We start from the raw sequence: 26,806 nt of genomic DNA, 5'->3' as shown, positions 1-26,806 counted from the left end.
TTTACTAGTACATGTTCGTAATTTATTAGCGATAAGTAAGTTAATTCGTCCCGAAAATTTGACCCTTTGTTATTTTTCGTGTTGTTGGTCATTTAAAGTGCTTTATATAAACTTTAATCCTTGACCTTTTATGTACTTTATAGATTCGACACTTAGGATATACAGTTTTGTTGGTTTTTTGCTGCTTTCTACTTATGTATTTTTAATTACTCTATTTATTCAGGGACTTTATCAGATTGAAAAGAATACTTCCTTGTTGATAAACAGTGTATATTGTGAAACTATGCAAAGAATACAAAGAATGATAGTCATTTCTCTAATTTATTGTCTATTACTGGTCAAAGTTCATGGAAAATTTGGTAAGTTTTAGCCTTACAGTTAAAGGTGGTATTTCTTCAAATATAAGGTATGGTCTCATCAGCATCAGTTTAGATTATTCATATATCGTTCATCACTTGTCTTTTTATTGATTACAGATGTATTTTTTGGTTATAATTATTATGGGATTTATGCAGAGAAGGATATTTTTTACCCTAATGATCAAATAATGTGCATTGCATATGTACGATCATTATTCATGGGAAGGTCTACAGCACAAATTGTTATCCGACAACTCTTTACTAATGGTACAAAGATGGAACTATCATCATGCCGAATAATTGGGCGATATAGAACAGAGTGTTCTGCAAAACTGGCAAATGAAGGATGTGGAAGAGTGAATGTAACATGTTCGATTGTGAGAAATGAAACGGAGGAAGAGAAAGTGACTAAAGAGATTTATATTACAGGTAATGCTCGAAATACCCCTGATAGTGATGGAATATTGAAATCTAATTGGATTATATTGTCACTAGTATTACTCTCTCTCTCTCTCTCTCTCTCTCTCTCTCTCATGTATTATTGATTTTATGTTTTATATATAGATGAAGCATCAGTTGGATCTTTCCATATTCACTATAAAGGAATGAATAATGACAATGCCACACAAATTTTCCCAACAGGAAGTTTAATTAAGCTTATTTGTCGTGGTGATGTCTCAATTGTAAACGACGAAGTTTTAGAGGTAAGAAATACATGAAATACAAATTTGTAAATTATAGCTAGTCTTTTAATATCAATATCGCAGATAAAACTGTTTTGCTACAATATATTTTCAATCGCTTATACACACTGTACAATTTTTGTTGGGAAAGCTTCAATTAATTAAAGTGCTTTTATTGCTGTGTGAGAAATTATATCTTTTTTTGTAAACACTTTGTCAAAAAAATCTGTCTTACGTCGTTTCCACTAAAAAAGGTTAAATTAACACTTCAGTGCCTGGTATATTTCTTGGTTTATTTAATAAATACCATACTCCATCCTTACAAGTGAAGGGTATGCTAGACTTAACATTGCATGCTACATGTACCCTAATAAAAAATACTTTAGTAAACTATAGTTAATCATAGTTTACTACAGTAAATCAAAGTTCCAAAGTTTTCACTATAGTAAATAAAAGTTCCAAATTTTTCACTATAGTAAATCAAAGTTCGAAAGTTTTTACTATAATAGTAAATCAGAGTTCCAAAGTTAGTAAATCATACTTCCAAAGTTTTCACTATAGTACATCGAAGTTCGAAAGTTTTCACTGTAGTAAATCAAAGTTATCACTATAATAAATCAAAGTTCATAGGTTTTAACTTTGATACTAGAGTAACTATAGCAAACTATAGTTAACTATGGTAAACAATAGTTAACCATAGTTTACAATAGTATTTACTAGGGTATACAAACAGTTGGTTACAAAAAAGTTTTCAGATTTACACTATTATAGTTTACTATAGTATTTACTAGGGTAAATACACCTCAGTTGGTTACATTTTCAGATTTATACTACTATATACGAGCAGAGAATTGTAGTCTCCTCCCTCCATAGCATTAATTTCATATTTTGACACAGACGTAAATTCGAGATTAAATTTATAGTTTTGGGCATCAGACGAAATTTCCCTCACCTCTTTTTAACGATTAACAATCTTTTGTGTGGAATGATTTTACTTAATTGCATTGAAATATTCAGATGATCCATTGTTCATTTGGAGACACCTTTAATTAAACGCATGGAGTATTTGGATTATATCATTACCGCTACATTTTCAAAATTGTCATTACTTTTACATACTCGATCATTACCGCTATAATAAAGGTTACATTACAGCTTATATTTCTAAAAGATTACATTTACTGCTACATTGCCTCTTTCGTTAGCTAGCTGCTTATGCATGTTCAGATTGATTTAAAGTACAACAAAAACGTAGATGAGACCTGTTCTCCCCTTCATTACGGGAAGATGAAATTTATACTTTGAGCAGAGCTTTTTTCATATTTTATGTAGAATCTATTTTAATTCATGTAATTTGGAAAAGTGTTTAAACCGAGAATTATTTCTGGATCAAACACGCAATTACTTTGCTTGATGTACTGCTGTCTGGAAATCTCGTAAATGAATCATAATGAATAGAACTTGTATTCTGTGCCATTGCTGGCTTATTCGATATGTTCAGGTAATGACTTGTTATCGGCAATAGTCTTATTGATAAAATGTAGCGGAATGATTACCCGAAAGTTTAAAGAAATGTAGCGTTAATGAGTTAAAAGTTTTTGCAATGTAGCGGTAATGTTTACCTCCCTTTGGGCTGGAGATGAAATTATATATTCATTTGTTGGATTTTAAGTTTTGTTAATCATGCTTGATTAAGCTGAGGCAATTTGAAGAAGGAATAATTACCATTGATCTAGGATGTCTTTGAAATATTTGATTTAAAAAACTTTTATCCTTGATTTTGTTGTAGAATTTAACATTTACCTGGAATAGGGGTTTTCTCGAATTTCAAGAGCCACCTACAGTAAAAACGTCAAGAACTTTTGATGAAAATTGCAAAACAAACCAAACAGTGTCATCCTTCCTATATCTGAAAGAGGAACAGTTAGACACAGAAATAAGGTGTGAAGCAAAAGGTCCGAGTCGACATTTTTTAGGAAGAAGAATATCCTGGAAATCTATAAGAATAAAAACAATACCAGGTACTAGAACTAAATTGTTAGTTATCTAAAATAATTGACTATTTACATTTGTAATGCTTTCCCCCAGTAAATGGGTTTTATTCAGATATCACATTGAATTTTTCACATTCATTTTGAATTTATGCTGAATTTGTTTCTGTTCTTTTTGGTTTTTTTACTCTTTCAAGAGAGAGGACAAATGTTGGGTCCTGTCGTTGTCTATAAAGATGAATTAGAGGAGAGAACACTCCTTTCGTTGACATGCAAAACAACTGATTTCTACAACTCAACAGACACCGAGGTAAACATAAGACTGCTTAAAATAATATTTGCGTCTTTAATGTTGCATTCAAAGGTATGGCTATACTGAATATCCTATTTTTATTCCTTTTTTATGAAATATTTACGGTTGCAAATATTGCATAAAATACAAATCCTTTTTGTACATCTTTTTTTTCTGCATTGGTTGCACCGTTGATTCCAAATACTAGTACACAATCAAAGGCATATAATTTTTTAAATTAATAAATAAATGTTTTAATACAAAATTATATTAATAGGTTTAAGATATGTCACTCGTCAGCTTTTCAGAAATGTTCAGTCAGAACCTCTCACTCAAAAACTATTACAATTTCTTTTTTATTACATACTAAAATTAAACAATGTGATTTGTTCAGCATTCAATTAAAATTCAGCTCTAAAATTCATGAAGAAGAAAGATTTATGAGGGACAATTTCTTGTAGTGGAAAGATATTTACATGTTTACTAAATTTGATATCATGAAAGTTTAACCTCACTTAGTTTTACTCAGAGAATATTTTCCATGATGATATGCTAGGAATATCAAATATAGGTTCCAATTTATATTTTTTAAACAAATACACTCTTCCTAGACATACTTTACCAAAACATGAAGATAATTTTCAAAAGTCAAGATAAGATTTACATAGTTTTCACCCAAGATTGTATATATTGACCAATATGTCAAAATTAACATCACTGATCCTAACTTTTTTTTATTTTAAACTCTCTATACATTTGATCAAGCAGTACTATTTCGATAAAAGTTTGATACAAGGAAATTTTTATTGTTAATTATTTAGATTTCTAACACCCCAAATATGATACTTTTTGAGTGCAAAACAGACAGGACAAAGGCCCTTAAATCTACTGATGTGTTAAGTAAATGTCTGAATTAAGAGATTTTTTTTGCACTCCCCAAAAAAGCAGTGTTAGGCCTACGTTGTAAAAGAAAAAAGCAAATGAAAAAAATCTTACGCACTTTTTTCGATACTCTAATACAGTGGACCCTCATTTATCCGGACGCTTTGGTTCCCAGTCAATTTGTCCGGATATGTGAAGCATCCGGATAGCTGAATCGCCAGTTAAACAAACCAGAATAGCATTTTTAAATTTCGTTCCGATGAAAAATCGTCCGGATACTGAAGCATCCGGATATCTGGCGTCCGGATATCTGAAGGTCCACTGTACATTGAAAACCGAGAGTAAACTGGTATAGAAAAAATCAAATAATATGGAAGGTGCAAATTATCGTGAAAATGGAAGCGGTGGGTTTTATATGGGAGTGGTGGTGGGAGACTTTTTATTATACGATACTGGTCTACTGGGTATTTGTTTTTGTTGTTATGTTGACAAAAACATTTTGATTAATGTTATACTGTTTAAGATTCACTTCATATTGATACAAGAGGGCCATGGGAATTATAAGTCACCTGGGTATCATATAACAACTTTCCAGCAAATGAATTTGGTTTGTATTTTAAACCAAAAGCCATGAAATGCACAATTTTGAAATAGGCACCATTCAATGCTTATCATAATTATACACATAGCATGCTTCCTTTGGTTACTTAATACCCAGAAGTATGTCAGAGTAACAAACAGAAAATGTATTTCCACTTTATAACCACAGTTGTGCACCCCACACCACAGAAACCACTGAACCTGGGGTCACATATTTCAAAATTTTGAATTTTATCATAAATTTTATTTCATCATTAATGGTTGAATAATATCAAAGAGCAGATTTCAAATCATTAATTTATTTTCAGACCCCCCGTAACCCTGACTCAAAGGCCCTGAAATTTACAATTTTGTTAGATGCACTTTTTTATCCTAAATAAATATACTTAGATCATTGGCATAACACCAAGGAGCAAAGGAGAAGATTTTCAAAGAATTCATGCAATTTCACTATATAATCATAAGAGACCCCCCTCCCCCAATGCGAGAACCCCTGATCATGACCCCGGGACCCTGAAATTCACAAATTGGGAAGAAGCATCCTTCTTTATCAAAACTATGTACATAGTTTATTGATTTGATACCCAGGAGCAAAGGAGAAGATTTTCAAAGAATTTATGCAATTTCACTATATAATCAATAGAGCCCCGCCCTAACACCAGAACCCTGACCCTGGGGCCATAAAATTCACAATTTTGGGAAAGGCACTCTTGCTCATCATAATTCTGTACTAAGTTGGTTTATTTAATACCAGAGAAGAAGATTTTTTTTAAAAAAAATGCATAATTATAACTGTACAATCATGCCAACAGTTTGACTGCTTGATGTCCAGGATTAAAGAAGATTTTTAAAAATTACATTAATTTTCGTAGTTTTGGCCGGACCCCTCAGGCCCCAGGGTGAGGGGCAGGGATCATGAATTTCACAATTTTTGTTCCCCTTCACCCATTAGATGCCTCCTGCCAATTTAGTTGAGTGGTTGCAGAGAAAAAGCTGAAAATGTTCAAATGTTAAAACACGACGGACGACGCACGACGACGGACAAAAACAGATAGCAATAGGTCACCTGAGTTTATTTGGGTGACCTAAAAAGAAAACAAATCTGCTATTATCGAGAAGTGAATGTTTTCAAACGTAATCTATTGTTGACTTTTGATTTTTTTAAAAGGTAGCATCACAAGAAACAACCATTATCCTAATGAAACAAATTACCCTTTGTTGCAGGGTATTAAATGGTGCATCAGAAAAGAGAACAACACACAGTTTGTCCCTCTTCCACTTCAAGAAGATCCACTTGTTGAAATATTTAATAGTTCAAAAGAAAGGACTTTGAAAAGTAGTGTTCACTATCAGTTATTAAAAAGCAGTGAAAATGTGGAAATTATTTGTGAAGCTAACCACTCCAACATCTGCGGATCCGGAACAATAAGGGGCAAAGTTCGCTTTGATTCTCATTCAATGGAAAGGACAGATTTTCATCAAAGTAAAGTATTCTACAAAAAATATTTCTATCAGTAATTATGCATTTTTAAGATTTAGAGAAAATAACTATCATCATTATTTTAGACCGTTAAACGGTTGCAAACTGTGGTTTACCGACGACACGTCAGTTAAACCAGAATGGACGGTCCAAATTGTACATGTACATTAAAAAAACTTTCTGTCATCCTAATGCATTTCATGCATTTTTACCTCATTTTCGTGCGTTTTGACAAATGAAATATACCAACAATGGATATGGCTTTGCATTACTCTATTAAGACATTTTAATTAAAAGATTTCATTCTCGGTACATATGCTGTAAACATTATTTCACTAGCCAATCCAATTACATTGAAATGCTGTATGATTTTGCTGTCCCTCATTCTGGTTTTGGAAACATTGCTATATATCAAACATATTTTAGCCATACAATTTCTATTCTCGATTTTAAATAAACTGAAATAAAAATTTTTGGTTGTTCATGATATTTACAGATGGTACTTGTGTCACGTGTGTTAATTCGGATCAACCAAACACACTTATCTATGTCTCGGCCAGTGTGATGATTGCTAGCATCATAATTCTTATATCAGGAGTTGCTGCTTTTTGCAAAGCAAGGGGAAAAGGTGTGTATTCTTTTTTGTCAATCATACGAACGTTTTTCTATAAGTAATAAACCTAAAATGCTGTGTCCCATACGTCAACATAATGAACAGATAGGGTAGAAACAGAGTTAACAGCCAAAGAGAGATCTGATCTTATATGGAATTTTATCAAATCTGAATTTAAGACACCATTTAAGGAATGTTTTTAAGTTTTGTGTGAATTATTGATGTATAAATCATACAGACTTGTCACGTAGGCATATTTCATGATGCGCACTAGCGCTTCATGAAAACTATGCAAGTCTATGTTCTTTACACACCAATAAGCTGTAGTTGAAAATTGTAGACTCATAATAGAAACATATTACTAACATTTTACAGTGAAATATGAAACCAGTACTTCACCGTAAGTATTTTCATCTTTTTTTATATTTCTGTGGATTGACGCACTTTTTAAAATAATTATGAAAAACACATTAGTTCTGTGACTAAATTAATAGAAAATGGGAGAATGAAGTGGATAAAACAGGGCGTTTTCTTGTTGCTATATATTATTGCTTTGCTTTCAGTTGCATCCAATTTATATTTTAATTTCTTCTCGTTTTATCCTCTCCAACATTGGATTGTAAAAAAAGGAAGTTTTATTCATATTTGGTATTCATTCTATGCACCCAATTTCCCATTACCTACAATATACCGAGCCCTTAGATGTGGAGACTCAAAACTTCATATAAATGGTTTAACTCGATAATAATGATATCCTATTAAATAAAATTAGAAACATGATTTAATAAAAAACTGTACAAAAGTATAATATAAGACTTGCATTTACTTATATCTATACATTTATAGAATTGCGAAAAAGAACGAATATTTTTTTTCAGATCAAGGTTTCAGTTATTATGTTTAATTTGAATGAAACAAATCAGCATTTCATTAGTTTTATCAGCGTAAATAGCTACATGCATGACTCTTTTCAACTTAATTCTATAATATTCAACATGTATATTTTTTTAGTTTGAATGCTGTTGGTGCAAATAAAGTTGACGTAACAAAAACAAATGCATGCAATTTGATCAGAAACAATCCTACTCAATACCCTTGATGTCCATTTCAGTTTGAATGCTACCCCAGATAAATCTAACATGCCAAAAGCAAATCCATACAGTTCAGTCGGAAACAATCCAGTCTCAGACGTGCACCACAATCAAATCTCCTCTGGCGGCCAAACCTATTCGAATGCTCCAATTCATTCAGAGGGAGCAACTACCGGTGTTTATGAATTAACTGATGCTAGTGATAACGGGGATATGTATGAACCAATAGAATTACATGATAATGAAGCACATATTTATGAAGGAAAACTCCAAACTGATGAAGTTTATGAAGAAGTGTAACCATGAGAAATATTTCAGAAAACTGAAAGTAAAGCACAAGAATCGGTTCAATTGTTCTAAGAAATCCTGAAAGCGAGTGTCCAATTACTTTTTTAGTAGACGCTTTTCGCAATTTGAATTTGTCATACATATTTCCAAGTTAATAGCAAATACCAGGTGTCAACAAAAATGTTTTATTTGATCTTTTCTTATATCAGACTCATTATTTAAAAACTTTTAAATTCACTCATATTATTCATTTTATTATTTTTATAATCCATGTAATGCAATACAGATAGTGATACCTGTATTTCAACGTACCAATCTGGCTCATTTGTCATAATTTTTTCTGCTTGATACAAAGTAAACATTTTTTATTAGTAATATCAGTTAACTGTGAAGTTTCGCATTACGTCGCGATCTTTTTCCACAGATGCATCCAGCGTAAATAATTCAGCCGCCGCTGTATGATTAGTCAACTAATATTGTCAACATTGACACGGAAATAGCCTGTTACTCGAGCAACCAGTCATGGAATAGAAGAAATTTTCAGTCGTAAAGCTTGCGGTCAGGAGGCGTTTACTTACCTTGAGCGCAGTTGTCATCATAGGTTGTGACGTAATGCAAAACTTCACACTTAACTGAAATTACTAATAACACAAGGCGTCACTGAAAAAGATCTGGTACAAGAAAATTTATTTCATGCCTTGAAATGAATTGCCGCAATGCACATTTTTACGTACCACGAATCGAAAGATCCCATGGGATATTTTTTTTCTGTCTGTCTGTCTGTTCGTCTGTTCTTTCTGTCTGTCTGTTGTCAACTTTAACATAACCAATAACTTTTGAGTTCATGGGGATGTGACATTCATAGTTCACAGGTGTATTCCTTGTGATAAAAAAAACTTTCTTTTGATACCATCAAATACGGCCTCTTGACATTGATCTTGGAGTTTGACCTACTTTTACAAAAAAAAAAACTAGAGAGTTGAGCTGACCCGCCTCCATATAGTTATAATGGCAAAGTTTTAAAAAACACAAAAAAAGTAAAATAGGAGGTACACAATAATATGTAATAAAGATTCTTGAAAGTTTCATTAAATTTCATTCAGTGGTATGAGAGGAGTTGCCATAACTTTACTATATACCCTCCCGCTTTTCAAGCGGGGGGTATAAAAAATACATAACTTTAACTTTGGCCATAACTTTCGAACAATTAGTAATAGGGCTCTCATACTTCACAGGTTTATTTTCTTCTGATTTAAGACTTTCCTCTGGATACCAACAGTTTGAATTTTGTACCTTTACCTTGAAGTTTGACTTTTATTTGAAAAACTTCAACCCTGGCCATAAGCGGGAACATTAGTGTTTCACACACACATTTTGTTTTGAAATACATGTATTCCAGTAATTACGCAAATAATTCTGTATTTTCAAGTGATGTTTTTCTCTCAATTTCCTTTAATTTTGCATGCAAAAACAAAGACTCCTTTATCGTGTCATATTTTCATTTTTTTTTAATTCATTGTTTTTTCCATGATTTAACAAAAGAAAACATGAGAGAGAGAGAGAGAGAGATCAATGGAGGAATTCTTCCATAACTTTCAGGCGTCATAAAATCTTTCTTGTTCATTTTTTTTCATTGCTATAATTGTATTAGTGTCATATAATATTTTTATAGAGGACATCAACTCATTCAGAGAAAGAGTATTGTTGGCACATCTCATACTATAAATGAAATACTTTATTTGTAGAGCAATGAGAGTTTCACTTTTTCTGACTGCACATGTGATCCCAATATAAATTCTTTCTTTGAATATGTAATATATCTATGAATTCCGCTAAAACAAAGAGCAGAAAAGGCTTCTTATAAGCCCTGCACTGCTTCACACTCCAAAAACATGATTATGTTCAATAGTTTCAATTTTATCAGTACAGAAGGTACAGATATATGTATCAGTATCATTTTTTAAAATTTTTATGTATAAATGAATTTGTAGATAGGATTTATTCAGCATCAAGTGAAACCAACCAATTTTCCCTAAAGATTCCTCTTAATTACTTTCATACCATTTTCTTGATTTTTGGTATTTCATATGGAGAACAGATCTTGGGATATATGTGGGTAACTAAATTTCAATTTTTTTTTTTTTTGGGGGGGGGGTTAGGGTTATCCATTCTTCAACAACTGCCAAGATCGCATTTTACTAGTATTCAAGAAAATGATCCTTCGTTTTCTTAAATGCAAGTCAAACTCCAAGGTCAATAGCTGATCAAAAATGTTATTTTCTTAATCACAAGAAATTACACAGAGAAATATATGAGCACTAGCTAGACCCATTTAATTTGTTCAAAAGTTTTGACCAGATGAAAAATTAGTTTCGACCAGATGAAAAGTTTTCAAAAGTAAGTCGAACTCCATAGTAAAGATCCAAAGGCTAAAATAGTTTGTATCCAAAGAAAGTTCCTGACACCAGGGATATGTCTGTGAAATGTGAAAGACCTAGTACTAATTGTTCAAAAGTTATGGTCAACATTCAAGTTTTTTAAAAGTGGGTCAAACTCTAAGGTTAAAATATTTATATCTCGGAAACGTTTTTGTCAGTGTAAAAATCTATGTAAAGTATAAAAAATATAGCACTGTTTCAAAGTTATGACCAAATTAAAAGTTCTGTGAATTTTTGCAAAAGTTGGTGAAACTCATAGGTTTAAAGGTTAAATACGTTGGTATCAAAAGAAAGGTCATACCACAACAAATACACACGTAAAATAGTAGAGCCATAGCTTAAAGCAATAAGTTATAGACAACATTTAAGTTTACAGACAGACAGAACAAGAACCATATACCACCAAGTCACCAAAGGCATAAAAACGTAATGTGAAAAGAGAGAAGAGAGTGTTGAAATTATCTTTTGAAGTTTTACTCTGCTTAATTTCTTAAAGTTGTAATTAATCAGTCAGAAACTTGTTTTGTAAGATATGAACTTCTTTTCTATGAATGTGTGCACCAAGGCAATCTGATGTACATAAGACTTGAACTTAATTTCTGTAATATCTGCATTTGAATTTCCTTGTATTTCACTCATCAGCTTTTTAGAAAAGTTCACGCAGAACCTCTTACCTCAAAACTATGTATTAAAATTAAATTTTTATAACATATTTAATTTTAACAATATTAATATTTTAACATTCAACAAAAAAAACTGCTCAAAAAGCTACAAAGAAGCAAGATCTGTGAGGGACAATTTTTTGCGGTGGAAGGATATTAAGCAGATAATTCTGCAAATCTGCACATTTATTAAATCTAATATCTAGGAGCTTAAGCCTCACAAACTTTTACTTGGAGAATATTTTCCATAATGATGTTGCTAGGAATATTTAATGTAGGTCTTAATGAACAAGTTTTATACCTTTCTTCAACAAACTTCGCTAACAAATGAAGATACGTCAAATAGTTCAAGATAAAATTTACACCATTTTTCGCCTGTAAATCCCATATTTTGACGAATATTTCAAAATTAACATCACTGACCCTAACTTTTTCTTTCGTTATTTTAAAGTACTAGATACTGTAAATCACTTTTTATTCGCAAGAACTTTATTTTCGCGTAATTACGCGAGACAGTGTGCTTGCGAAAATATGATTCTCGCGTATAATAGTATTCCTATGGATTATATAAAGCAATCACCACAATTCGTGTAAATTTTGTCTCACTTATAAAGAGGCAATGACGATCTCGCGAAAATAAGGTATCGTGAAAATTTAGTGATCTACAATACTTGTGACTGATCAGCATTTAAGTCGTAAAAAGCTTGATTTAAGAAACTGTTTTATTGCCTATTTAGTTTTTTAATACCCCAAATATGCTGCTTTTTGTGCAAAAAAGTCACACAATAATTTACGCGCATTAATTTGCAAGATTTGTTCAATGATAAATATTATTCAACATATTCTACGTAAAATAAAATCATATTTATTGCCATGGTTACATCTGATAAAATATGAAAAAGGTTAAAGTAATTAACCAAGGAGTTAAAATTTAAGTACAAAAAAGTCAACTTCGTTGTACCGTTAATCAGTAAGATGAACACTGACCCACAATTTTCTCTGCGATTTTGAATCACTGTTTATAAGTACTTATCCAAAATATGCTTCTCAAGAAATCCTTGATTTAACAAATTTCACGAGTGACATACCTTAATGGTAAATAACTTTGATAGCGACTTATCTGTTATTCACTATTTCAATAAAACGAACACTTTTTTTTCATGATTTACACGAACGTCTGTCAATCTCGAGGGAGTACTTTTGAGAGAAGTCATATGCATTCAGTCTACTTGGGAACTCTTCTAAGATATATTACGGTTAATGTACGAGTTGCGCTCCATTCCTTAAAAGTAATGGATCCAAGACCCCCGAAGGGGTCGAGGCCCATTTAAAAAATCGAGCGCTACAAGTACATTAACGTCCTTTAAATCCACTGTTTTGAATGCTTTTAATAATATTTTGTTACTGTTCACGGTAGCTCAGTCGATAGAGTGATTGCTCCGTGATTGGGAGGTCGTGATTTCGAATCTCAGCCGCAACTGATCTAAGTCGATAATAAATGGGTAGCAGCTGTTCCTTTGCCATGTGCTTGGCATTTCAAGCAAAAGTTGCGGGTCCTTCGGATAAGAAATTTAAACCCAGGTCCCATGTCGCGGCATGTGTTGGCACGATAAAGATCCCTCATTGCTCTATTGCCCCGAGTGCCTAGTAAAGGTCATTATTAAAACTCATTCACCTGTGTAAGGTGACATCTCTACATGAGTGAAAAATTTTCGAATGGGACGTAAAACAATTAACAATCAATAATATTCTTTTAATAAATGATAAAAGAACACATATAAAATATGCACATTAAAATGTTTTTACATATTTGTGCTACATGTATTTAAGAGAGAGAGAGAGAGAGAGAGAGAGAGAGAGAGAGAGAGAGAGAGAGAGAGAGAGAGAGAGAATTAAATAAAATTAAAAATATGAATAATGAAAATATCATGAATTAATTTAAGGTGAAATATCCTTCTGCTCCAAAATTTCACCACATTTTTAAAAATTCTCAAAATTTATTTTCATCAACAACAATATCATAAGATTCAAATGGAAAATAGTTTGGAATGTTGCGTACTTTTTCAGAAATGAATATTATTTCTAATCATGGTGTGAAGAAAAATTGATATGGTAAATAGAATTAAATAAAATTAAAAATATGAATATATATGTAAATAATATTTACTATCATAAAATAATAATAATATTTACTATCATATCTAATTCACATAAAAACATAATGAAACAAGCTTTCGGAACAGGAGGCAAAAAAAAGTATTCTCCGAAAAGTGTTGTCTCGCACCCTACACCCTATGTACACAATGTATAACTCGTATAAATTAGAACGAAATGCGAGATAAAAAAGGTCCGGATTAGGGCTTTGTTATGCCTTAAGATTGAATGCATTTAAAAAGTTATAAAACTCGCTTAAACATGAGTTGAGAAGATGAATCTGATTAATCATAAGAAATAAGGCATGAGAGAACTATTCCATTCAAGCCTCATAATGACTCATTTTTGTGCTTATTTTCCTTTAGAAAATAGTGTTTGCAGCCGTCGCCAACTTCAATTTTTGAATATATTGTAAAAAACTATTTAAAAATTACATATACAGTGGACCCTCATTTATCCGGACGCTTTGGTTTCCAGTCAATTTGTCCGGATATGTGTGTAATATCATCTACACTGACAAAACTTTTTTTTTCCTTATATGGCTATTGCTATCAATGCGCACAGAGGATCTTATACCACTAGCAACTGACCAATAAATTTTATTGTTGATTGAATATTGTATGATCATGTCAATGGAAAAATATGTTCTATATCTGAATCACCAGTTAAACAAGACAAAACAACATTTAAGAATTTTGTTCTGATGAAAAATCGTCCGGATACTGAAGCATCCGGATATCTGGCGTCTGGATATCTGAGGGTATCATAATCTTTCTTAGCGATCCAGGCAATTTATGTTCTCTGCCCTGAAACATGTTTTTTGCAACTGTAAAAGAAAATACCGGAAAATACACAGGTGACAACGACGACAGACAACGGACAAATTTTGATCAAAAAAGCTCACTTGAGCCTTCAAGTGAGCTAAAATCTACATACTGTAAACGTATCACATTTAGCTGTGTATTATTTTTAGCGGCTTTGGTGGAACGAAGCAACCGCTATTACAGGTACAATGCTAAATGTCTTGCACATGTATACATAACTAAGAAAATGAAAATTGCGCTAAATCAAATCTTCGCTAACTTATCAAAAGTCAATTTCCGCCAAATATCGTACACGCTAAATATAATATATTTACCGTTATGTTCTATTCATACAACAAAATTAGATTCTATAATGCTAATTAAACTACATTCAAATAAGTCCCCATGATTAAATTCCATACCAAAAACATTTAATGAGGAACTCTATTTTGTGGCGGAAGGTTTTTTTTTGGAAGAAAATGATTTTTTCCCCTTTTTCAAAGTATTCAGTGTTGTTAAGTTTTGATTCTTATTTTTTTACATACAAGCTGCTCACAGAGTGATTTTGTGCCGTGAAATGTTCTATGCCGGTCCTAAATTTTAAATAAAATCAACTACAGTAACTGTCATATAATGAATTCCATCAACATATTTGGCAAATATATCAAATATATTATATCGAGAAAGTCCTTTAAAAATACCCAATTTAAGCTAAAAATTAGCATTATTTTAGTAATTTAGTAAAATATTTAACATCACAGATCCAATTTTTTTTTTTGGTCATTTTCCGAATAAATAAGATAATTTTAACCACTTTGCTTAAATTCACAAAAATTTCATTTTAGTGAAACCTGTCAAATCCGCCATGCAGTGGGAGAAAAAATTCGTGTCGGAATAGACAGGGTGTCCGATTGCTCAGTGTTAAAATCATGGAAAATAGTAAAATGGAAAAGAAATTTTACGTTGAAATTTACAGTGTGTCAGATTATTCAGGTATCGGATTAGACAGTTTTCACTGTACTTTCAAATAAATTTTTAACATCAGAAAAATAACATTTGATTGCAGAGAGGTCAACATATTGACTATGCGAAGTAATCTGAATATATTTTTGGTGTCAATTTTTTTAATTTGACGAATATAGATGAAAAGGACTGTGTTACATCTAATAATTCATTCGGATAAGAAATATTAAAGGGAAAAAATGAATTATGTGTTAAACGTAATTACAGTGCAAAAAGGTCATATCAATTGTTCCGTAGTGCTAAAAGAAACGCAGAGACTCCCATTAATTTTTGGTCTTGATTTTTTATTAAGCTATGTTTGTAGATTCTAAAAATATACTTTACAAAAAATCCTCAATACTTTTGATAGCAGGAATCAACCTCCTTAACTTAAAATAATACTTCCTTGTCCGTTAGGATCACAGTGTGTCAGCCATGCGTTGGATGGTGGTCATTGTTCTAACCTACAAGCTAATTCTATTAGATATTCATGGACAAAGTTGTAAGTGTAAACTTTAAAATCAATACTAAAATAAGAGAAATGTATTCATCAGTAGTTAGTAACGATTAAGATACAAATCATTTCTATCCACTATAGATCAAGTGTACTTCAGTGATGATCGAAGAGTTTATTACCCTGGAGATAAAATACAGTGCACTGGTATACACAATATGTACCAATACTGGTACGGAATCTATAACTCTAACTTTAATAATGTTCGTATTATTATACAACAATATTTGGCAAACGAAACATATGTGGAACTATTGTCATGTCAATTTTTTTCTGGTAACGAATGTTCTGCCCATCTCATCAACGAAGGATGCAGAGAAGTAAATGTATCATGCTCAGTTGTACATTATTAGGTGATATATAGGATTAAGCTTGAGACCGAGATTAACAAAATACACACCGTAACAAGAAAGATCGTTATTACCGGTAAGTTGATACATGTATGCAATTTAAATTTAGTTGAAATTATAATATTTTCATCTATGCCTGAATCTTTAATTCTAATATTGATGTACGTCTCTCTCTCTCTCTCTCTCTTTTATAAATGACACTTGCTTCTTTATTTTGACGTAGACAGACCATCCATCAAAGCTTTTCATATTCACTATAAAAATGTGACTAATGAAAATTACACACAAATTTTCTCAACTGGAAGTTTAATAGAGTTGATTTGCAGCGGAGATGTTTCAATTCTAAATAGGAACGTTTTTCAGGTAAGAAATACAAGTTAGTTAATTATTGTAGATGCTGTAAAATCACGTAACTATGTTCTTGGGGTGAAAGTTTTGTGATTAGAAGAAACATTAAAGGTTTTAGGAGGTGTGATTTTATCATTAAATGAAGGAGAAACATTTCGCCACACTGTTCAGTTTTTGTTTTCATAATTTCATCGGAGAAATCTTGCTGTTTTGCATTAATTTTACTAGGTAGAGTTAAATTCAGATTTTACAACATGATTAGTTATTTAAATAATAAAATACTTTCTTTGGTAGTAAGTACGCATAAGCGGGTTATGTTATTTTTTTTCTGCAATAACTGCGACATTTATTACCGTACTAACGAACAAAGAAAGCATTTTATTGTTTATATTTACATTTGTATTTAAAATCATTCAAAATAAAATTAGATTTCTTCAGATATTGCATTTAAGATGAATATATAGTTGTATTAAAATTGATGGAACAGCCATTGTTCTAGAAATCTACGCACGTGGCTTGTTTAGTGTCGTTCATGCACTGATTAACGGCAATGGGCTCTCTTAAGAAATAAAGGAGAAAATATTTAGTGGATGTAAATCTCATATTGTAAAATTGCATATATTAACAAAACAAAAATTCTAGACTTAGATTTTTCGATAGACAGCATTATTCTATTATACAGTATACCTTCAAGATGTGAACTAACATCCAAGCTCTATGATAAACGTGATGACTTTTACTTTTCTGTCGTCAACTTCCCTTAATTACAATGAAGCGCATTGAAGTGGTAAAATTTTCTGTTTGGATGGAACGTTTTGAGCTACCTTTAGACACGCCCATTTCTTTAGAAAGGAAAATTCGGTCAAATGATTCAATCGAATATCTGTAGAACAGGTATTTTATAAATATAATAGCTAATGAAATTGACGGTCTACATAAACACCGAGTAAGCACGTGTTCGACCGATACATGTGTTATAGTAACTCCAATCAACATGATAAACTCATAAAATGAACAAAACCGTTGCAATGCTTGTTTTACATAAGCGGGAACTTTATACATAGCTCTTTCTTATTTAAAAATCTTCATTTCAGTGTAACTCGTGTTGCTTGTCGCGGAAAGTGTAGTGTCCTAAAACATTGCGACGAATATTGCTTTCTCGTTTCTAAAAAAATGGGCGTGTCGTTATGTTATAATTGACGTTCAAAACATGACTCAGAACGTTTCGTCCAAATGGAAAATTTTACCACTTCAATGCGCTTCATTGTATGCAGCAATATACCCGGTACCTTCATCGACTGCTTACAGAGTTTATATATCCCAGTTGATTCAATATGCAAGAGCATGCTCTACGTATAAACAATTTCTAAAACGAGGTAAATTATTGACAAACAAGTTGATGAAACAAGACTTTCAGGTGTCTCGTTAAAAGTCATCAATTTGTAAGTTCTATGGTCGATACAATGACCTTGTCAGCAAATACATTTTATCATTGAGGCAAATACTGACTGACGTTTTTCATACAATTTGTTAGTCTGTTATGTATACTTACTGAATTAACGACGGATTTTCCCGTTATTTCCCGACCAGGACAAGGAGAACACGGCGGGTGTGACCGGTTGGCAGGGGAATCTCACTCCTGAGTCCACCTCGGATGTTTTGGAGGTCAATTTTTGCTCTGCTCCTATTTTGTATTGTTTCATGGACTTTTGATCTTGAATAATGTTTGCAATCTCAATATGTTTCATTGTGAAGATGGGTGGAAGCCTTCTTAACCCAAGTCTTTATCTTTACTATCCATTGAAATAACTGGTGTGACATTTTGCCACATAAAAAAACTGACAGAGGTAATGTACGAAAATTGTTGGGAACAATATTGCCCATAAAATCTATAAAATGACTATACACTAAAAGAAAAACCTAGTGAATTTAACTAGTGTGTTTCGTAAAGCGTTGGTCGTGATTAGTAAACTTTCAGTTTACTGGTTAAGATAGTGAGTTGTGGAGCGGGGATCGTATAGATACTTAGAAATCTAGTGAAAGTTATCATCAATTCTAAATTTACTAATCTTATCTAGTAAATATACCAATATCTGGTAAAACTACTATTAAGGTAGTGATTGTATGGACAGTGAATCTACTAGTTTTCTTTGTGACATTAACTTGTTATTTTTTTTACAGTGTAAAATGTCAGATCGTGAAGCAGGTTCAAATAATTATCATACCCAACATTTTCAAGATTATTGACCAAAGTCCTGCAAATATTTAGGTACTTTGAAAATAATTCTTTTTAAATGCATTACCTATGTCCCAAGCACTTTGGAAAAAAATTCAAGCTTAATTTTTTTTAATGTGTGCTGTAATAAAGTCTAGTATTTCCCCTAGCTTTATTTGAAAAGTACTAATTATTTTACTGGAAGTATCTTCATACTACAAGTTTAATGATCGGAATTGGAAATACAAAGCTGGTGAAAATCTGGTGAATATATAAGTGACAGATGTATTATATATTGTACAGTGAATTCAAATACCTTAAGTTGATATTTCATATTTATCATTAACTTCATTAGGTAGAAATTGTAGCTTCTTCAAATTCCCAGTTGTTTTAGAATCATATGGTTGAAACATTACAAGGTCCTTAAAGCTTATTTGACATTTTTTTTTATCATCTTTAAAAATCTAAATCACTCTTCATTGGAATAGAATACGGGAATACATCAATTATTTGCAAGCATCTTAAACCCTCTCTACACTGCACATTGAAGAGTTCAGATTCTGTTTTTTTTCTGCAGTTAGAGTGATCTGCCCTTAGATCTAAATTTAATTCAAATATTCATAACATATTGAAAGGCCAAGAAATACTAACTGAACGTTTTATTTACATGTATTTTTTTCTATTGAAGTAATTAATCGTGATTTCTATTCACCGATACTTTGTTGTCTTTGAACATTTTCCCTGGGGTAAATGCCACGCACCACACATCGACAAAAATTAAATAAATAAGCTAAATATTAACTCCTTTATACAGTATACTTTTCTCAATGTCCAAAAAGATTTCACTTGTGTAGAGAGGGTCCTTAAATGCATAAAATTTTTTGGATCGAAGGTGTCTCAAACACTGATGCTTAAAGAATTATAGAAAAAAATGTTTTAAAAGAATTGTCTTGTTGCGCTTTCAGAATTTAACATTTAGGTGGAAGAATGATTTGATAAAAATGCAAGATCCACCTACAATAAGAACAGCCAGTATTTTAGATGATAAATGCAAAACTGACCAAACAGTATCTGCCTTCCTTTACTTGAAAAGTGAGCAATTGGATACAGAAATAAATTGTGAAGCTGATCCTGATTATTTGAGAACATCTGTCTGGAGAGGAGGGATATTTCGGAAATCCATAAATATAAAAACAATACCAGGTAATGTAATATTTCAAATATACATGACAACCTTCAACTGAAAGGGTGTTGGTTTTGAGTGTGCTTCATGTATGCAGAGCAGCTAGTACCGGTAGATTGATTTTAGATTTTTCAAAATTTTTTCAGAGATGCTTAATTAAATTTAAAGCCACGAGTTTCTAAAGAATATTCTTTCTTAACATATTGCAGTATGACCCAATACCATTCACTTCTTAAAATGTTTGTCTATCATTTGAAATGTCTTTTGTTAAATTCTTCCAGTAGCATAATTTTATTTTTCAATCTTATATTTTTTTTTACTGCGTAGCCGTGCTCTCACAAAATCAGCAACTGTGAAGCACCATATCTCTAACAATCACCTTACCAACTTTTTCTAGTGTTCGATAACATTGTTACAGATATTGTTTCCTCATTGAATATCTTCGATTGATATAGTGTCTCTACCATCTAAATACTGCCTGTATCATTAACACCCATGCACTGTTCGCTTTTGACATACTTCCTGCTTCCTCTAGTATTGACAGATTTTTTTCCTCGGATTATCAGTACAAAACATGACGATATTCGACATCATCTTGTTTTACCTTTTTTAATGAAGACTACCTTTCTTCTGAAATTGATTTCTTTACCATAAAACGACACAATAAACAATCAAATATGATTTGATTAGAAATTATATAAATGGTCTTAATTTGAACATATTTGATTTTCTCATTTTTGCGCCACTTTACAGAGGATTTGACAAAAGTACATGTAGAATGAGTGTCAATTACTATAAAGTTTAACCTACTCTGAGATATAATTTTAGCATTTTCATTTAATTTTGATATTTGCAAATTTTTTGTAAACTTCATTTCAATTTATTTCTAAAACATTTTTGCAAAATTTGGATATAATATGACATTAAGTTAAAAAATAATTAAGATAGTCCAGGAACTTACTGTACAACCCTCGAATAGCCAATTTCTGTCACAAACTATTATTTGCATGGTTAAATTGATTTCAATTTGAGTCAGGATATATAAGGCAGGTCCTGCCTTTTACGGAGATATATATATTTTAAAAAGATATAGCTTATATTTGCATCTACACCTGTCCTTTTTATTTGAAGAATTTCCAGCATTACAAATGCAATAAAAAGGCGAGAATAATGTCCTGCCCGGAGACAGTTTTCAAAATTTTCAAATTCCTATATTTTAAAAAGAAATTGTATTGTTAGTCATATCTTCTTTATCATTGTGATTCATTTAGTTAAATAAATAACTGTATGGTTGATAATTTGTGTTTTATGAAGAAATAGGCATTAAGATGAAAAATTGGTCTACGGATGCATAAAAATGATTTGGATGTATAAAGTGGATCAAGTCAACACTATTCTAAAAAAAAAACTGCTGTTGAGAAACAGAAAAGCTAAAGTAACTCAGATGCGTTTTGTAATCTACGAGCCTCTTTTTTCCCCTGATTTTATTGAAAGTTGGGGATATTATTTGGGTTTCTCTGTACGTACGTCCGTCCAGCCGTCTGTCTGTCTGTCTGCTTGTTACACTTTTTAACGTTCCCGCGCGATATCTCGAGAAGCCTTTGAGCTTCTGCAATGAAATATTACATAATTACTCCGTGTGGCCAAAAGAAGACCCCTATTGATTTTGAAGTTGAAGGTCAGGGTCAAAATTCATAAATTTTGTCTGTTTAAACATTTTTTCCGTGCGATATATTGAGAAGCCTTTGATTTTTTTTACAGTGAAATTTTATACCACAACTCCCTGTGGCCTAAGAAAGAATCATATTTATATTGAGGTCAAAGGGTGAAAGGTCAAGGTCATAAAATCATACATTCGATCTGTCTGTATCATTTCTGTGCAATATATAGCTTTTGAGCTTTGCAATGAAATTTAACACCATAACTCTGAGCTTCTTTTTGCACGATGCGCGGGACACAGATTTTCTGTTTAACCTTATTTTTCTTTTTTCTGGCAAGAGAAAAACCAAATCCTAGGTCCTGTGATTGTCTTAACAGATGAGTTGGAAGATCGATCACTCCTATCTTTGACATGCAAGGCAACAACTGATCTCTATAACTCAACAGAGGTATAATTGACATTATAATTACTGAAAAGAACAAATCAGATATTAGAAAAAAAAAACTAAAGAGGCAAAATTGGTTTTAATCTTTGAAAAACGAAATGGATACTTTTTTTTCGATAACTTTAAACTTCATGCATGTTTCTTTTTTTATTTTAAGTTTATACATACTCAGTGCAGATAATAAGCGATGGAAGGAATCGTTTTACAATATATTGAAGAGGCATTTTGAGATTGACATTTCTCGAACATATTTGGGTATCTTTGGCCTACTTGATACTAAGTAACACATTGCCTTGAACATAATGGAAACAATTATGAAAATTAATTTTGAAAAAGAAAGAAAAAATTATCAGTTTGGGTTTTAAATAAAGAAAAGAAAAATCAGACATACATATATACGGTAGAAATGCTAAAGTACATTTGCATATAATGTGGGTTTTTTCCTTTAAAAACTTTTATCTCTGCTAGGAGTATTCTCCTAGCATTCTGAATTATTTCTTTATATGAACAATGCATATGAAAATACTGTAACATAAGATCTAGCAATACAAAAGTACGAAAAGATTTTGTTTTGTAATTACTTTATTCCATTTTTAAATACTGTAGGTAATACTATGTTCTTGTCAATAAGGTAGACATTTTTGCAATTAAAACATAAATATAAAGCATTATATTTTTAGACATTCATTTGATACAGGATATTCAATGGTGCATCAGAAAAGAAAATAAAACACAGTATACCCCTCTTCCACTTCAAGAAGATCCAAATATAGAAATATTTAATAGATCAATCGAAAAGATAATCAAAAGCAGTGTTCTTTATCAGTTACTGGAAAGTGAGGAAAATGTGGAAATTATCTGTGAAACTAACCATTCCGACGCATGCGGATCTGGCAAATTAAGAGGCACAGTTCTTTTAAACCCAAAACAAATAAAAACGCAAAATCTGCATCAAAGTAAGAATTTTGTTGTCCAAAAACATAAAATTGAAATGTTTCAAATAATGGAACAAATTAACAATTTATTTTTCTATCGTTTTAAATGTTCCTTTATTCTTATTTTAAGACACATACCGTATTAGCGGGTTTTCCTGACGGGTGTAAAAATCTGGTGTTTTGCCTGCTTAAAGGAATGACAATAATTTTGGCGTAATTTATTTTAGCGGGCACAGAGTTTCAGCTCTTTGCAGATGAACACTTAGAAGAGTACTGACTATTTTAGCAATTAAAATTTTAGCTACCATCAAAACGTCAAAATAAGCTAAAATTAGCACCTCGCTAAAATAACCCGCTATACGGAATTCGGATTTCACAAGATTTAATCAAGTGACCGACCCACTTCAATTCCCATTGAAGTTTACAAACTTGTTATTTATTTCTTCTGATTTGTTATTACAGATTATACAAATGTTACTTTGGAGCAATCAGATCAGTTGGATAATAGATGTCCCACTACAGTTCAACCAAACACTATGCTCTATGCCTCAGCTAGTGTTATGACTGCTGGTATCATTATCCTTCTATCAGGAATCTTTGCGTTTTGCAAAGCGAAGAAAAGAGGTAAATAATAAACACTTCAATTTGTCCTGTGTGATAATGAAAATAAATTTTGGTACCTGAATATTTTATTTTAATAAGGTCATCGTTAAAAATGAATAAACAAAAAGATTAAAAAAACAGTGACCAAATGCATAAGCAATACAAACGGTATATAAACACGATTCCGTGGAAAATCGGGAGGTGTGATAAGGCGCCTCAGGGGAGGAAGCATTCTCTGTTACCTGTCACATCCTCCTTGAACTCTTTGTATTGATCAGATAGACAGAAAATTTCGTAGCATATCATGATTTAGACCTTTAGTCAACACTCAGGTCCATTGAGCATTGAAAGTTTTTTTTTTTATATCGATTCCATTGCAACGCATACACGGCACTACATTGACGCAGGGTCTCGGTTTATAAAGTCTAATCCCAAGGACCCACAACTTTCAATTCAAAGTACCGAGTTCTTGGTGAAAGAACATTCGCTTCCCATTTTTTATCAACTAAGTGTAGTTGATACGAACACAGGAGTTTCTCATCACGGAATGAGCGCTCTACCGATTGAGCTACCGTGACGGCTTAAGTTAAACTGGTTCTTTTATTGTTTTAAACGTAAAGATACTGATGTATTTTATTTGTATAGGTATTTCTTGGAAATTCATTATTGATTTGGAGGATTTTAGTGTAAAGAACTTTTCACATACCTATCGAACGAAATTGTTGCCACAGTGAAAATTTTTAAGTAATGTTTGCTTATCAGGAAGAGAATGTGGGTTTTTTTGTGCTGATATTTTTTTTATCAAAATACTTTATTTGAAAACTATGTTTTAAAAGCTAATATATTTCGAGAACAGTGGTGATCGTTGGGGTGGGGATGGGGCAAAATTTATTTGCCGTATAATGTACTTATTATAAAACTCCGATAAATGTATATTTGACTACACATGTAGACTGATGAATATTCTATTATCCTTTCAGTGAAAAATGAAACCAGCATTTCATCTAAAATATTTTCGATTCCTTCCTATACTTGACAGTAGACAAACAATAGCGCCACATAATATGCTTATATTTATTTACCGAACATATGATAAATCAGTTCAAGTTAATCTAATATGCATTTTCTTCAAGTGTAGTCAAAAAAGCAAATGTAGTAATATCATGACAAGACTTCTATAATGACCTTTACGATCTTGCAATTGTCATTTACTGAATGTTTTTATTATCTTTAGTAAGTTTTTTTAAAGGTAGGATTCTTCTCACATTTCTTGTATTTAAAAATTAATGAAATTTTCACAGAATCAAGAGGACAATATTACTAAGTGATGGTATCAGTGAGATTAAATTTTACCATTTAATATTAGAGGCAAGGTCAGGTCAAGGTCATTACCTTTTTCTTTGACATTAAGAATAAAAAATTACTGTTTCCAATCATGTGATCTCTACTTGTGATTCAAAAGATTGAATGTTTTTCTTTTTGCATAAAATGATACTACCATATAGGGCCTATAAGATGATATTACCAAATTGACATGGATAATTTAAATAAAATGGATATTTGCTAATCCGAATTTCCTCTACTTTTCTTAAATTTTTAGGATTTATTAGTTATTTTTATATGCTTCCTGTATTTAACTTTTTCCAATTTTCACATATAGTAAAGTTGTCACATAAAGGTACAAAATGATATAAAAACTAAAAGTTTTTGATCGTTTACTAAGAGAGAAATAACACTTTTTACGGATTTTTGGCTCAAATCTGTACTTATATATGAAGCATTTAAATGCCAACATAGTTCTAGTATGTGTGGAAAATCTTATTTATATGATATATTTTGAAACTTTAGTCCCTTATTATTAATTTAATTTACATTTGAAAATTTCGTCTAGTCTTTGATTGCGTAAAAAATATAATTAAATTTGAAGTTCTATAACAATTTTGAGAGCAAGAAAAGACGATATTTTCATACGCCACCATTCCGCCAAAAATACAGTCCCTGCTAGTTTTCAAACACAGTTTACCATTTCTATTTAAAGTTGTATAATTGTGATGAGGAAAGAAAAATATGGTCTTTTAAATCTCTTACGTCTAAATATATAAGACATATCAACAAATGTACTTTATATTCCATTTAGTCAGAAACTAGAGAAGATCCTACCTTAATCTCTTTGCCTCAATTTTTGTTATTTTGAAATATTACACTATTTTTTATTTACAAATATCTCAATACTAACTACTTAAACAAGTTCTAGGCCGTGTGAAATGCAACAATTATTAAAAAAAGATAATAAAATTTCTTCTCATGTTTTTATTGATCCAAGCAAGGAGAATATGAAAATCAAGAAAGTGTTAATTCATTTCCATAAAAAAAACATTTTTTTTTACTTTTTCAGTACAAAGGTTACGCTTTAGTCAATTTATTTTTTCAGGTTTTACGTTTAATTTTACTCCCTTTTTACTCTGATAAAAATATCAACTTTTCTACCATGAATTACATTATAAACATTAATATGCCTACTTGATGCCCTACATTTCAGTTTGAATGCTGCTGCGGATAAATCTAGCATGCCAAAAGCAAATGCATACAATACGACCGGAAACAATCCAGTCTCACACGAGCATCAGAATCAAATATCATCTGGCGGCCAAACCTATTCGAATGCCCCAGTTCACACAGGGGGAGCAACTATCGGTGTTTATGAATTAACTAATGGCAGTGATGATGGGGATATATATGAACCAGTAGTATTACATGATTATGATCCACATGTTTATGAAGGAAAACTCCAAACTGATGAAGTTTATGAAGAAGTGTAAACATGAGGAACATTTTAAGAGGCATAGATTAAAAGCACAAAAATCAGTTCAATTCTTCTCGAAAATAATTTATTAAAGCGAGTGACTGCTTTTCAAAACAAAAAATTTAGCATACAAATGTATATACTTCTAAGTCATTTTCAAACCATCTACCGAATCCTTTTTTTTATTTGAACTTTGCTTTCATTATTGTTTTTAAAAAAACTTTTAAATTAACTCGTATTTTGCATACACTAATATTATTTTCATATTTCATTTAATATAATACAGATTTTTTGAATCAGGCTAATTTTTTGCTCGATACAAAGTAAACATTTTTACATGTAATACAAGGTATCACTTTAAAAAAACAGATCGGATACAGATATTTCACGCCTTAAAAAGTGTTGCCCTGAT

The 26,806-nt window shown here is 31.5% G+C and overlaps 2 protein-coding genes across 3 annotated transcripts in view; both read left to right on the top strand.

Moving 5' to 3' along the window:
- Positions 1-517: 517 nt before the first annotated feature.
- LOC134266652 (uncharacterized) lies at positions 518-26,442 on the top strand. 2 transcript variants are annotated; one of them, XM_062748870.1, is made up of 8 exons: positions 518-788; positions 924-1,063; positions 2,832-3,063; positions 3,231-3,343; positions 6,032-6,290; positions 6,784-6,915; positions 7,276-7,300; positions 26,131-26,442. In XM_062748870.1, exons 1-8 carry the CDS (start codon positions 548-550, stop codon positions 26,408-26,410), a joined length of 1,422 nt encoding a protein of 473 aa, XP_062604854.1. In that variant the 5' UTR covers positions 518-547; the 3' UTR covers positions 26,411-26,442. The 2 variants fall into 2 exon arrangements, with proteins under 2 accessions (XP_062604854.1, XP_062604853.1); XM_062748869.1 differs by lacking the exon at positions 26,131-26,442 and adding an exon at positions 8,012-8,335 and having other exon boundaries at positions 526-788.
- Positions 15,561-26,806, top strand: part of LOC134266645 (uncharacterized) — a 46,406-nt gene continuing 35,160 nt past the window's right edge. The window contains exons 1-2 of the mRNA XM_062748863.1: positions 15,561-16,278; positions 16,426-16,565. The gene's annotated coding sequence lies outside the window, so the exon portion shown is untranslated. The remainder of the gene's footprint in view (positions 16,279-16,425; positions 16,566-26,806) is intronic.

Source organism: Saccostrea cucullata, unplaced genomic scaffold (assembly GCF_032062105.1).
Source record: "Saccostrea cucullata isolate Sc308-1 unplaced genomic scaffold, CSIRO_AGI_Scuc_v1 ctg843, whole genome shotgun sequence".
Taxonomy (NCBI): Eukaryota; Metazoa; Mollusca; class Bivalvia; order Ostreida; family Ostreidae; genus Saccostrea; species Saccostrea cuccullata.
Note: the sequence above shows the minus strand (reverse complement) of the source record. Positions and strands in the feature narration are given on the sequence as shown.